Source organism: Panthera tigris, chromosome A2 (genome assembly GCF_018350195.1).
Source record: "Panthera tigris isolate Pti1 chromosome A2, P.tigris_Pti1_mat1.1, whole genome shotgun sequence".
Classification (NCBI taxonomy): domain Eukaryota; kingdom Metazoa; phylum Chordata; class Mammalia; order Carnivora; family Felidae; genus Panthera; species Panthera tigris.
In genome coordinates this window covers 74,406,213-74,421,968 of record NC_056661.1, presented here as the reverse complement: position 1 = coordinate 74,421,968, position 15,756 = coordinate 74,406,213, and the positions used below count along the sequence as shown (strand labels likewise).

The window sequence follows — 15,756 nt, the reverse complement described above, 5'->3', positions numbered from 1 at the left end:
CAAAACACCAGAGGTACCACTTAGGGGCAGTTTTTCCTTTATATTAAAAAACTAGTGACGACAGACAGATATAGATCTGTGTATCCACCTCCCCATCTATATGAGTTCAGCAATTGACTGTGGCCAGCACGTGAGGTAGGCTCCTACGTAGACCAACAATCTTCAATTTCTGCCTATGCCGATGCACAACTGCAAGTATGATTTTAAAAGTGAACAAAGGATTTTTAAGCAATGTTACCACTTAAGTCTTCCATTATGAGTCCCATGGTGGTTCATGCCAAACGCCTCGGGTCTGTATTTCGGTTTGCGGCTGTCTGAGGATACATTTCCCAGGGCTGGGTTCAAGGTTGGACCCCGTCAACAGCAGAGGAAACACAAAAGTCATCCACTGGGTCATTAAACTTGAATTAATGGTCTGCGCGACGCACAAGAACCTCTGATGTTAACTGTGCATAATCTCAATCACAGATGGCTGGAGGGAGAGCTTCGCGTGGTGCAGACAGGAAAAAGAAATACAAAACTGCCAAGCCTTGAGTAACAGAAAAAGGCACCCAAACACACACGTTCATGTATTTGAACAAGCACTTCACTCGATTCGAAGTAAAGCAAACAGGGAAGAAAAAAAATAAAGATCAGGAACACCATCGGAGAAGAAACCAAGTCAAATGAACTTGCCTTTAACAGAGCACGTTGGTCTGTCCTTGACAGCCTCCATGCACGTGGCAGAGTTGATGGTTTGAGGGCAGACTCACATCTGTGGAGGAGCCTGTATGTGTCCTCTTTTTACAGACTTCAGTGTCTACTCTACAGTCTCATTATGACTCCTACATAATGCCTCCCTGGGAACAAGAATAATTATTCTGGATTTAGCCAAAGTTGGAGAAAAGGCTGCAGGCTATTCAGTAAGCAGCAATAATTTGTGCTCAAACTGACAATAAATATCAAATGGACAGTCTTCATTGTCCTGGCTTCTATGGTAATATTAAAAGCTGCCCCAAGCAAAGAATACAGTCAGACAAATCATAAAGGAAGATGTGTAAGTGGCCAGTAAATAAAAATGTTCAGAATCGCTAATAATACAAAGAAGTTACAAAAGAGAACAATGGGCTATCTTTCTTTGTGTATCAAAACGGGTAAAGACAGTGTGGTGAAACAGGTAGGTACCAGCCGGTGTAAATGGTATGTTTTCTGGAATGCACTTTTACTTGGTGATATGCATCTGAAGCCTAAAAAATCATCATGACCTCTGACTCAGTAATTCCCATCTTGGGAATCAGTGCTAGGCAAAAATTAAAAAGCATAGCCGAAGTTCATGCCCAAAGATTTCTCACTTCATTACAGCACGATTTATGATGGCCAGAAACTGGATACAACCTAATGGTCCAAGAGTATGAGAATGGTTAAGAAAAATTAAACCTACTGATAGGATGGAATATTATATAACCATTAAAGAATGCTTGACTTAAGATTAGACTTCAACAATGTAGGGAATTTCATATGATTTGCAATGTTAAGTTAAAAAAAGATCCAAAATAGTAGAGATATGCATTCTTTTATTATTGCTTTTTTTTAAAAAATATTTATTTATTCTTGAGAGAGAGAGAGAGAGAGAGAGAGAACGTGAGCAGTGGAGGGGCAGAGAGAGAGAGGAAGACACAGAATCTGAAGCAGGTTCCAAGGCTCTGAGCTGTCAGCACAGACCAACTTTGGGCTCAAACTCACAAAAGGTGAGATCATGATCTGAACCAAAGTCAGACACTTAACTGACTGAGCCACCCAGGTGCCCCTATTACTTTTTCTTATTATAAAAGTAATGACTATTTTCTAAAAAAAAAAAAAAAAAAAAAAAAAAAAAAAAAAAGGCAGAAAATGCCAAAAAGAACATTTATAATCCTGCCCAGACATTGTTAATGTGAATGTTACTAGTATTGCTAATAATTTCATATATAGCTTTCCTACTGCTACCAAAAAAAAAAAAAGGAATCAGAGTATACATATATTTTTGTAAAGTACCTCAATAGAAGCAATCTAGCAAACATTGGGCATTTTAATTTTGCAACAGAGAGAAAAGCTGACATCCAGAGCCAGCCAGGCACTCATGGCTGGGCCCCGCGCTCTCTGGGTGAACGGGAACAATCTCACAGAACACCAACATCAGATCAGCCCTTGTAACCATGAAAGATCAGGACAAAACCACAACAACTCCATAACCATGTCTGAACACAGACAAAGTAGGAACATTTTCCAACCACATCAGTGATCAAACGTGTCCCTATCCTGGCTAAAAGGAGACACCGCTGCTTCTTTACCAGTTACATTTTTAGCCTTGATTCTTTCCTCCTCCTAGATAAGATTTATTAACATACCCAATGGGAGAATGACTCTTGCTTCCTGACAGCATCCAATCTAGAGCGAAGCCCAGATCCCCTCTCGCCAACCCCAGCCCTAGAATTCCTTCTTTCTGACACCCTCTTCCTCACAACCCACAGTCGTACACTTGGTTCCTCTGCTTGCAGGGCACTGACACAGCTCAGTCACTATTGTTAGACATTTCTTTTGCTCCAATTTTCACTGTTACAAACATCAAAGAATCGAGGCTGAAACCGAATTGGAAAACTGAAAGGAAACAAACAACAGGGGGAGAAAATACAAAGGCAAAGGAATGCAAAATTACCCCAAAATTACAGGGATACATACATACATATATACATACACATTCTTCCCACCCAAAAGACTTAGAATCCTCCTTTTCCTACAAAATCACCATTCTGATTCATGGTCTAATGGTTTAGCTGCTTTCTACCAACAGCGTTCCTTCTATCTACTTTTGGAAATGCCCCACCATTCTTAAAATCCAGGACTGTGTATTCACAGCTCCTAACATGGACCATGACACAAAGTTGTGCTTAAGAAGCACATTCAAATCAAACAGTCCTGTGAAATGACTATGATTTACTTTGTACTGGTGACACCGACCTGCAGTAGTTGCAATTATGACCCCTTGCTTTAATAGCCTGATCTTAAAAAAAGAAAAAAAACAAACAAACAAACAAAGTTAATGACAGTGTTTGTACAGCTATATACAGAAGGAGAGGAACGGACAGACAACACCTCTCAGTGTTAACAACAGTCAACTGGTATTAAACCCTAGGAGAAAATGAGCAATCTGAAGTAGGAAATTATTCTTACAGAATCATTAACTATTCAAAATACTTAAGAAAAGTCACAGCGCTCTCAACATGCAAAGGAAGATATTTTCAGCAAGAAGCAAAAGATGGTTTGATTGCTCCAGGAAGACAGATGGTAAGCTTCACATCCGAATTCAGGGGGAGGCTGCAAACAATATGGAAATATTACATTGGGAAAAGTGAGCTGAATTCATTAAAGAAAAAAGGCTTCTATTGTCAACAGGCTTTTGATGGCTATGAAACAAGAGAAATCGCTGAAGAAATTAAAGTTGCCATGGATCCATCCCAAAGACTTTGGGAATGCTTCATGTTGACATCAAAAAAGCAATTAGTATTTGAGACAAATGAACTTGACTTTTTAAAGCACTGAAGAATGTCTATTTTTGACACTGAACTGATTTCTCTTTTTAAGAACCGGATTTCTATTTGTGGCTTCAGCCAGTTCAGTACGTGAAGAAAAACCCACCCAAACACCTTTTGCAATATAGCTGTAACACAACTTGGTGTTACATACCTAAAAAATGTTTCTGAAGGTTATACTTGTGCTGTACTTCCTATTAATGGGTGGCTTTTAATCAATTTTGGTATTATTTAGGGCATGATGAATTTCTAGTAATGGAACTGCAATGTATACCCTAGTACTTGAAAAATGAAGGTTTCTCTGTATAATGGATCCACCTGCAACCACCAGGATGTAACGTTTGCATATAGAGCCATCTGACCACCTGTAAAGGATCATCCTGGAGATCCACTGGACAGCAGGCCAAGCAGGATAACTGACAGTCTAATCCCTTCTGGCCCCAAGAACCCCTGCTCCAACCTGAGCAGAAGACAGGAAACACGGAAGGAACCACCTCTCCATTTCACCTGGAGTGTTTCCCTGGGCTGTCAGGATTCTAAAAAGATCTGCATTAGTACAAAAGGCTCCTCTACTGAATCCCCTTCCAGAAAGGAGTCAGAGTGCAATCTGGGGGAAAAAAAAAAAAAAAAAAAAAAGAATGCCATCTGAGTTTGCAGATCACTGTTGGAAACTTCCAGAAGTTAGCTGATGCTACCATCTCTGTCCTTCACGTAAAATCTGCCAGGAGCCTTCAGCCCTGAACAGTGAAGTGCTTCTCCTCATTTCACCGCACACAGACCCTTTCTTCGTTTGCTGACTGACATTTTCTAGCTTACAAAGCAACCTGTCCCTGCGGCCAGGTCCCTTCATTCCACCCTGCCCGCCACGCCAAACAGCTGACTATCTCGTTTCTAAAAATGAGCTCGGCTGCAAACAGCATCGTGAAAATTTAATAATTTGTCAAAGCGGCAGAACCAACTATTACGAAGTGTTATTTCAGAGTTCAAAGGTAAAGGTCACAGGAAGCTAAAATTTATCTGCTGACAGAGAAAGCTGAGCAATTAAAAAAAAAACACCCAGGTAAGAGCTGCTTGGCAGACTTATTTCTAAACTAGAAACCTCATTGCTATGCTCACATATTGGAATTTTGGCGACACAAGAGGTTACACTTAAAAAAGAAATCCACAGGTTCACAAGTTTGAAAGCTCTCTCCCAATGGCACTTTTAAGAGATGTGCTTTTTCTTCTCCCCCGCCTTTTTTTTTCCCAACATGGAAACAAAACAGAATTTAGAATAAGCTTTTTATGCTCATGTGTCAAGCAGCAGAGTCCATAAATCCAGCTATGGCATTCAACTACTGAGAAGTTACCTTGAAAACCTAAAAATAAAAGTTTATGCCAGACAGAACTATCGCTTCCTCTTCCTAGTCCCTGGTGGATAAGGAGCTATCTCTAAAGACCTCAAAAGCTAGAACCTTAAAAAGGAAATATCAACAAATGTGTCAAACTACAGCCTCAAGTTTTTTTCTGCTACATTGCTGTTCTGCAGGGCCGTCCTGAACTGCACGTTCTAATTACTTGAAGAAACGTTTTTACAGGAATCAAGATTTTTAATAAAATCAGAACTAAAATATTACATGAGAAGTGTCTTCATTATTCTTACCAATGTCTCATTGTAGGGCTTCCACTTACTTAACTTCACTTCTCGAGTCTCCGTGCCACGCTCACCACTGTTTACGGAAGGTCTCAGGTGATTCCAAGATTCCTTTAGCTGTCAGTCTAAGGAAGATCAGGGTTCTTAAGGGTTAAGAACGCCTTTCCTCCACACTCCACCTTCATCCAGCTAGAATAATTTCTCTTTTAAAGGTGGAAGATCATAACCTCTCAGTTACATGATACTTGTCTTTACTCTCTTTTCTCTCTATAGGATCTGCTATGTGTTCTAAACGGAGAGGTCTCAATATCTACAATATATGATCACTGCAAGGTCATCACCATTTGCTCAGTGCTGGACTCTTCAAACTTGCTCTGCTTAGTTTATGGTGCTAGTTGAAACTGCACTTGGAAAGATCAGAGTTGCAACTGGGCCAATGTTGTCCTGTTTTTCTCATTTTTCAAAGGTATAAAATGCCATAACTTGGTTATATTAAAAAAAAAAACAGATCCTTCTAAAAACTTGCCAACACTTTCAAAATGGAAATGATCATTTCATAGTAGTGCCCCCCTTTTTTTTTTTTAATTTTTTTTACATTTGTTTATTTTTGAGAAACAGAGTGAGACAAAGCGTGAGTGGGGGAGGGGCAGAGACGAGAAAGAGACACAGAATCTGAAGCAGCTCTGAATAAGCGGTCAGCACAGAGCCTGATGCGGGGCTTGAACCCACTTACTGTGAGATCATGACCTGAGCCGAAGTCGGACGCTCAACCTACTGAGCCACCCAGGTGCCCCAATAGTGCCCCCTTTTTAATGTCACCTTCTCAAGGCCTTTTTCTTAGTTTTTAAAATCAAGGATATATTCTTTAATGAAATTAGAAATATTTCCTGAAATGTTTTCAACCTAATAAGTGTATTTTACAACAAAGCACACCAATGCCAAAGCCATGCAGCATAAGGGATCTTAAAAATTGCATACCATGCACACAGAGGAGGAAATCCCTCTAGAGATTTCTGCAAACTGCACCAAAGTGGTGCACATTATGGAAATCCCTAGTTATTTAACTGTGTACAAAGATATCATTATAGTTTATTGAATAAACACTACTTTTTTACTGCTTAATACATATTTATATAAGAAACTTAAGGAATCCAGAGAAATCAGTCAATAGTGTGTATATTACAAGTCCCTGAATGGAAGATACATTTACATAATAATGTTTAAGCCTCTAATATACATAGGAGAAATTATGATGGCTTTTTAAAGAGAGAGAACTCAAAATCAAAATGTTTTAAGAGCAGCTAATTTGTTTATCATCTCATAAATAATCTCAGCAAAATTAGGGATTCTAAAACCTAAATTGGCACAAGGATAAATATACAGATTGATAAAACTCAGTCAAGAAATCAATTCTAACATTTATGGTTAACTGATTTTTGACAGAGGCCAAGACAACGGCAACAGAATAACTTATTCAACAAACGAGGCTGGGACTACTGGACATCCATTTATTTGCAAATAAATGAATTTGGACCCCTACCTCCTACCATACATACAATTAACTCAAATTCTAGACCTAAATTTAAGAGTTAGAACTATGAAACTCTTAGGAAAAAAAAAAACACAGGCATAAATCTTCATGACCTTGGATCAGGCAATAATTTCTTAGATACAACACCAAAAGCATAAGTGTCAAAAACAAACAAACAAACAAACAAACAAAGTGTGTGTGTGTTGGGGGGGGGGGTAGTTAATGGAATTTCATAAAATCTAAACTTTGGTACCTCACAGGATGCCATCAGTAATGTGAAAAGACAGTTCATAGACTAGGAGAAAATATTTGCAAATCATATATCAATAAAGGACATGTATGAACAATACATAAAAATATTTTCTGCAAGTATACACAAAAACACATATCCCAATCAAAAAATGGGCAAACAATCTGAAGAGAGAGTTCTCCAAAGAAGATATGCAAATGGACAAATAAGCACATGAAAACCATCAGTCATTAGGAAAATGGAAATCACAACAAAACAGTGACATACTACTTCACACCCAGTTGGCTAGAATCAAAAAGATAAAAGTGAATGTTGGTGAGAATATGGAGAAACTGAAACCTTCATGTATTACTAATGAGAATGTAAAATGGTGCAGCCACTTTGGAAAAGTTGACAATCGAACTGTGCGCTTGAAACTGGTAATTTTATGGTATGCAAATTATATATCAATAAATCTGTTAAAAACCTAAAACAAATTGATTAAATATCACTTACAATGGCATGTGTAATCATAGTATTCTTCACATCAAAATATAACATATACTTTTGTCAACCCCAATATACTGAGCCCTTGACACATTAACACTTTTAATTTAACACATTAACCATGATAGCCAAAGAGATGAACCAAACCCCTGATGTTCTTGCCTGCTCAGCATCTGGTAAATTCTAATTACACAGCCCATCACAGCCCAAATCACTCTATCTGCACTTGGAGGTTGGACTAGGGTGTCTGCAGGATGCTTACGTATCTACTCAAGGAGCTCTGGCCCAAACAGCCACAGTCACACTATCCTTCCTACAGATGCTAAGTAGAAGGATGAAGAGTATGTGATTGGCACAGTTCACCCAGGCATCCTGCAGGTTGGCAAAACACCCATGTAGCAAGACAACTGTGGCAGACTTGATGAGACCACAGGTATCCCTCACAGTATAAAAGCAACTATTAATTAAGCTTCACGAATAACCTGATCATTAAGTACACAAATTAACACAGAAAAATTCCACCTTCAGAGTTTGAGTCCTACCATTTGGACATCACCACTCCTATTATCTCTGATATGTTCTTTCATACCAAGACCTCCAAGAAATAGGAGACAAGTGTGAACTTCCTAACTCCTAAAATTGGAAACTGGAACACAAAATTGCATTCTACACTAGGAAAATACTCACGCCAAAGTGATTTATCAATTTTAAGTATCTGAGGGATTATTATTAAGAAGGCAGATGAAGCAGATTCTGCAGCCCCGGTCAAGCCTTCAGATGACAGGAGCCCCAGCCAAAATGCAGACTGAAGCCTAGGGAGAGAATCTGAGGCGGCACTACAGAAGTAAACCACTCTGATTTTTTCTGAACTGTGAGACAGTAAAAGTTTGTTGTTTTAAGCCACTTAAAAAACAAACACACAAAAGAATACTCAGCATTTTTTATCCCCACTGAGTTTTAAATACAAATGTGTGGGTTTAAATTATAGCTTAATGAATTTATGCTATATCTCACCTAAAAATTTTTAACTAGAGAAGTATTTCATAAAGAAATACTTTAATAGAGGAATTTTAAAGCTGCTCCTTCCTGAGGTCAGCAAAGACAAGTAAGATAGTTTTTTGTTTGTTTGTTTGCTTTGTTTTGTATTGTTCAGCAGTGAATCAGCTGCAGATCTAAGCTAAAGAATGTTAGATTAAATCCGTAATTCCCACCGGTTGATCCCATATTTTTATGTGAGGTTAATGAGGGTACAGCCTAAGGATAATGATGAACTGGAGAGGGCGGGAGCTGGCAAGCTGGCTGGCTCACAACCAGAAATCAGAGCTGGTGCAATGCCGGCTTCATGCGGTGGGATGGAATCGGGGATCTACGGGACCCGTCACTCGGCCACTATGATGAGCTAAAACCAGGGCTTGAGAAATGCTGGGTATGGACCAGGATGCTTTCCTGCCCTATCAGTCTAGGAAGCAGCAAAACCAGGGGAAAACAACAGACAACTACCATGAAACTCTCAAAAAACCTCTGGTGGCTGTGCCTCACGGTGCCATTCCGTAGGCGTGCACTACAACGGAAATAACTGCAAGACTACCTTATCATCACTGAGCTCGAAACTGCGTATGAAGTTAATATTCACTGTTTCAGTACGATGACAGTGTTTTGTTATACAAATGGTTAAAAAATACCACTGGTTAATAAAAACCAGAAGATGATTAACTTGATTTGTTCCATAAGCAGAAAGATTCTTTAATTTTAGAATTTACTATGTCTGTAAACAAACATGTAAACATATACAAGGATTATTTCACTCCCTTATTTTTAAAACAGCACTAAGATCATGAAATATGTCAGAAACAGGTCAGTAAAGAAATAGCCATAATTGTTCTAAAACTTTATCAAGGCCTGCTAGAGATTTCTACAATAAGTGGAAAAACATAAGTTTAATCGCTCTTTTGTTATTTTTTTATATATATATATATTTTTATCTTTGAGAAAGAGTGAGGGACAGATCGTGAGTAGGAGAGGGGCACAGAGAAACAGAGAAAGAATCCGAAGCAGGTTCCAGGCTCTGAGCTGTCAGCACAGAGCCCGATGCGGGGCTCAAACCCACAAGCTGTGAGATCATGACCTGAGCTGAAGTCGGATGCTCAACCAACTGAGTCACCCAGGCGCCCCATTTCTTTTTGTTATTTTTAAATGCTACCTCCTTTTTTGTGGAAGGGACATTTCAAAGCACTAGGCAGTTCCAGTAACAGCTCTCTCTTTCCTTTTGTTTTTATGTTTATTTATTCACTTTTGAGAGGTGGGGGCAGAGAGAAAGAGAAGCCCAAGCAGGCTCTGCGCTGTCAGCACAGAGCCCAACATGGGGGCTGTGAGATCATGACCTGAGCAGAAATCAAGAGCTGGATGCTTAACTGACTGAGCCAGCCAGGCACCCCTTTTTTTTTCTTGCCCTTTACCTACTACAAAGGAGTATCGTGACAGGCATGAATCACATCTCCCCAGAGAGATGATGGGCTTAGAATTTCACCCCATTGGTCTTTCTCACAATTCCTCCTACTGAATAGTCAGATGTTAAAAATATTACAAATTAAAAAGCACACAGAATCTCCACCCCCTACCCCAAGACGGCATGTGACGGTAGACCAAAGCATTTACCTTCTTCCCTCCAGTCACGAATTGCTTGCAGCTTGTCCTCACAAAATGCGGGTTCACAGCAATGATCTACAAGGAACAAGGACCCATCACTGGTTAAGGAGCCACTGTTAACGCACAGAATGAAAACCAACCCACAGAATGAAAACCCTTTATGTATTATAGGCAACAGGATCTAAAACTTATCCTGAGATCTAGGTAAGAAGTGGTCTCTTCAGGCAACAGTCTGCAACTGAGGACATCGGAGTTTTTGCTCTTCTGGAAAGCCAGGTGAAAGCTAAAAGACAGAAGTGAGTTCGTTCTAGTTTCTGGCTGCGCGAGGACTCTCTGAGTGCACATCTCCTCTTTAGGGTCAACCGAGGCAGCAAGAGCTCACAAATGTTTGTAACTGAACACCATGAGCTGAAGAAACCCAGAGAGAGAACCCAGCTGTCTCCTCGTTCAGGATGCCCACCAGTGATTTGAGGGAACCAAGTGGAACAGGTGGGGCAACGCAGCCTCAAAGGCATTTAGGGTCGTCACAGCAAGCCTCCGTCAGTGGGAGACAAAGGGGCTGCAGGACCGCACTTACAGAGCTGACCGTGCAGGACATGCCCCTTTCCCTGCAGCCGAAGTTCTTCATTTGCTCTCCACTGAGCCAGTCCCCCAGTTAGTTTTTAACTGGATGAGATTTTGAATGATGGTTTCATCTTACTCAACGAGTATCAACTTTGTGTTTTTAGGGCCAGTCTCTACCCTGCGCTCTGCACTCACATCTCCAACACCTCCACACCGTTTCCACCAGATACACCGCGGTTATCTGAACTCAAGACCAAATTAGCAATGTCCTTATTCAAATCATCCCTTCTTGCAAGTGGTGGCATCGCCACACACCACGGCCAGAGCCAAGGGCCAGCTCCTCCCTCTCTCGTCACCCCATCCAACCCAACACGAAGGCTTGCGAAGTCTACCTCCTAAAGGCTTTCCGCCTTCACGTCTTCGACTCCACCTTGAACGCTCCTGACTGCTCCTGTCACTGAGACCCCGTGATGCCCTGTCTCCAGGACAGCATGAGCCTTCTAAATTGCCTTTTGCCTGCAATCCCTCTCCTGCTTAAATCACCCTTCACTCCGGCAGAGCTGCCTTCCTAAAAGACACATCAGATCCTATCTCTCCTTTACCTGTTGATCAATAAGTGTTTGAATAAACAAGTGAAAACAACGAATGACCTCTTCCTTCAACAACTCTAATCGTCACTTTAAGGGCCATAACTGTTATCTAAGACTGTTCCTCCTGCCTCGCGCGCCTATCAGCCCTCCAATCTATACTGTATATAGTCGCCGTATTAATTTTCCTTAAGCTTAGCTCAGTTTATGTCACTTCTCTGCTCTTACACATTCAATAATTTCTCCTTATCTACCACACAGAGTCCAAATTCCTTTGCCTGAAAATACAGCCAGCCCCAATCTGCCTCTATGGCTCTCCTGCCAAGTCCGTGTTTTATGCGCCATCTAAACGAGGCCATTTTTGCCACTTCCTGAACACAACTTGAACTTTCTGCCCTCTCCGTTTGTATTATATCGTTCTTCCACATGGAAAGCCAGCTTCTCTGTCTGCCCTGTCCATTTCTTAAAGCTCACTCAAACATCACGCCCCCTGTGAAGCCATCACCGCCAAGAACAGCTAGAAGTAACTTCTCTCGGCTTTGGACTCCTTAATATTGTTTTTACCACTTTGGGTCATTAACGACAGACTGGGTGTTTGTATGTATCATCTCACTCACTACAAAAAAAAAAAAAAAATTCCTGAGGACAGCCTGAGATCACAGTCACATAAGACACATCCTATGCTCTTCTAATACCATCAAATAGTATCTAGTACATTCGAAGTGCTGAAGAGACGCTCGGTGATGAAATTGATGGGAAACAGATAGTGCTCAAAGTATTATAATCCTTACGCCTTTGTTGAGAAAATCCTTAGAAAAATTAAAACTTACTGAATACTTACTTTAATGGGACAGTCAAAAGTCTCATGAAATTCTTCTCCAGAATATAGTCCAAACACCTGCACCTAAAAAGTAAAATGGATCCGGTCAGTTCACCAGGACGGCAACAAAGAAGGCTGCTGAGTCAGTGAGAACACATACTATTGATTAACAAAAAGTAGAATATTTAATAATCTAGGGCCCTTGTGATCTCTATCAAATATCCAATGAAAACCATTCTATCAGGGTGGGAGTACTCCAACGCAATTAAGCTTTCATAAGCATCTCGTGGACACGGTTCCCTTTACTCACCACAAATTTAATTTATTAAAGGGATGCCAACTTTTAAAAATGAAATAGTTATGAATCATTTATTAATATTCTTTTATGAACTTCCATAGGCTATCCTTAAAGGAACTGTTTTCTTCCTTTTCCTGAAGGAAATAGGTGCTTCTTTTTTGAGTCATACATACATAAATCAAACATGCAGATCAATGTGGCAAGAGGTTAGGTGATCTGCACTTCATTTATAATCTTATGTTGAATCTACTGAGAGTGTATAAATGTAAGATTTAAGTTTCTACTTATCACTGCCTCCCTTGAAGTTGCTCGAGACTACCGTACTTTATTCATACTTAATCTCCTTTCTGAGTGGTTTACTTAAAAACTGATTAATATCCATACCGCAAAGGGTGCGGATCACAAATTTACAGCTTGACAAATTTTTTCGACGTAAACATACCCCTCCAGACACCATCGAGATCAAGAGGCAGAGCCCAAGAAGCACTTTTGTGTTCCTTCCCATTTAGTAACACCTTCACAAATTAACCACTACCCTGAAATCTATCACCACAGAGAAGCTGTCCTGATGTTTGAAGTTTTTATAAATACAATCAAACTATTTCACTGGCTTCTTTCACTCAACATCTTCCTTGTAACATGTGTCCAGACTGTTGTGGATAGCAGTGCCTGGTTGTCTGCCATTGCCGTATAGTATTTCAATGTGTGAATACACCGCAATACATGTATCTACCATTTGTTGATCCTTTGGGTTGTGTCCAGATCGGGGCTATTATAAATAAGCTGCATGCAATGAACACTCTTTACAAATTTTTTGGTGCACTTAGGTACACATTTATGAAGGGTATACGTAAGTAGGAATGGAATTGTTGCCATAGGCTATGCATCTGTTCACTTTTAATAAACAGCCAAACCATTTCACAAAGTGGTTCTGATCAATTTACACTCTTACCAAACAGGGCTTAAGATTCCAGGAGCTCTCAAACACTTGGAGCTAACCGTTAGGGGCACTTAGAACTATTTCCCAACACTTGGGATGTGTGCACTCTGTCTCCAGTCTCTAGAAGAGTGGTATTATTTTTTTCTTTAATTTTGTAAGGACTCACTGGTGAAGCTATCTAGGTTGGATGGCTCTATGTGAGAAAATAATTACACATCCAAATGCTTAAACAGTGATAAAACTATTCAGACTTCTGATTTCTTGTTTTCATCTTAGTAAGTTGTGAGTGGTTCATTTTTGCAAGTTCAAAGAGGAAAACTTACTCACGATATAATTACTGGAAACAAATTCATTCGGTAAGAGATAAAATTTTCAGGACACTCATTTTGGGCCTACTGTTTTTATAACCTGTGCCAAGTATGTTATTTGGGTTCCAACAACAGCATATGGTATGATATGACAGAGAGGGAATTGGATTTACCCTGAGGTAGTCCTTAGGATGTATTATTGACACGATAAACGCAGGCAGGCCCCCCCCACCACCTTACTTCTCATTGTTTAGAGGGAATCATCATTACTCCACAGTTAAGATCCCTGGAAACTAATGGCAAGACCCCACCCTAGATAAACCAAACAGTTCTGGTGGAGTAAAATGGTATTTTAAAAGGTCCACAACTGAAATTATGTACCTAGCACTGACAATCCTGCTCTGCCTCATTTGGTCCTTTAAGCAACACCATGAGGTATGGACTGCAAACACCATTATGCCTGCTTAACAGAGGAGTGTGCAGAAAAATAAGTGACTTGGCCAAGGCCACAAAGAACAAGATGAGTGTTTCATACCCTATTCTCTTACACACTAACATTATATGAGATAGCCTAAAATATGGAAATAAGGGATCTTTCTGCATAAAGTATAAGAAAAGTGGAACAGGAAAATACCATTCAAAAGCCTCAAATGTTTCCCAAACTTAAGTAAAGGTGAATGTCAGACTCTGAATTAGACAACTGTGATAAAAAGCTGAAACGAAACAGAGCAGACTTTTTATTCAAATGGATCAACTTCCTTGTGGCTACAACAGGCTAAAGGTGATTTTAAGAACAAAGGTTAGGGGACTTTTTTTTTTTTTTCCTAATTTTTTAAATGTTTACTTATTTTTGAGAGACAGAGCAGGAGAGGGATAGAGAGAGAGGGAGACACAGAATCCGAAGCAGGCTCCAGGCTCTGAGCTGTCAGCACAGAGCCCGACGTGGGGCCCGAAACCAAGAAATGCAAGATTGTGACCTGAGCTGAAGTTAGACACATAACCAACTGAGCCCCTCAGGCGCCCCTAGGTGATTTTTACTGTGGGGAAAAAGTACATGAGATGTAAATAAATGATGTATGAACCCACTGAGAAAGATGGAGGCATCAGTAAATGAGAAGATAAATATCAGGACTGTGAATCTAATGGTGAAATAAGTGATGAATTACCAGGGATAAGTGCCCCTTTAAACATTAGGGACCAATACTGAAGATGTAATAGTAGACCAATAAGGGGGGGAATCAACAGAAAAGAGGTCAGACTAGAACTCTGGCGTCAGTCTCTACTGCTGTGTTTAGTTGAATCATCTCTTGGTCAAATAACTGTTATTTTCTCTTCCAGTATGGAAGAACACTGTAACTTCTTGAGACAAATCTCCTAACTTGATCGGGACAAGCAGGGTGATTTGTAAAACCCTCGATGTTTTGGTTCACTTCACTAATGTAACAAGCGAAACTCAGTCACAATTACACTACGATAGCCAATAAAATCCAAAACCGTTCTTACTCATTTTTTCTCTCTCCCTCTTGATTTATTTTGCCATCTTGTCTGTTAAATATCATACTCGCCTGTGAAAGGAACCTGTTCAACGTCTGCCTAGACAGTTTGGCTTTAAGGAAAATCTCATCCCAAATAAGGATCATAGAATTAAAGGTTAAAATTGTGGGGCTCCCTTTGAAAATGGTGTCCTTTGGGGCGCCTGGATGGCTCAGTCAGTTGAGCGTCCGACTTCGGCTCAGGTCGTGATCTCACGGTCCGTGAGTCTGAGCCCCGAGTTGGGCTCTGGGATGACAGCTCAGGGCCTGGAGCCTGCTTCAGATTCTGTGTGTGTGTGTGTGTGTGTGTGTGTGTGTCTCCCTCTCTCTCCCTCCCTCCCCCACTCATCTTCTGTCTCCCTCTCTGTCAAAAATAAACAAACACTAAAAATTTTTTTTAAAAAAAATGGTGTTCCCCAACAACCTCCCCCAACTAGTCACAAAAAATACCTAACGAAGAAAAACAAAGTTCTGAACACTTGGCCGTAGAGTCCATCTACTGCAGTCCTGGAGGAGTTCTCACTAACTCCAGACCATCTCTTTGGTGGCCGTATGAGGACCACGGAGGAGATGTGGTATGTGTTTTACTGCCTGAAGTCAAGAAAGCCTATCC

At 40.3% G+C, this 15,756-nt stretch overlaps 1 protein-coding gene across 1 annotated transcript in view; it reads right to left on the bottom strand.

The window, feature by feature from the left end:
* Positions 1-15,756, bottom strand: part of VPS41 (VPS41 subunit of HOPS complex) — a 185,954-nt gene that overhangs the window by 87,981 nt on the left and 82,217 nt on the right. The window contains exons 6-7 of the mRNA XM_007094790.3: positions 12,087-12,149; positions 10,104-10,169 (exon numbers count right to left, since the gene is read on the bottom strand). Coding sequence (XP_007094852.1) covers positions 10,104-10,169; positions 12,087-12,149 — 129 coding nt within the window. The remainder of the gene's footprint in view (positions 1-10,103; positions 10,170-12,086; positions 12,150-15,756) is intronic.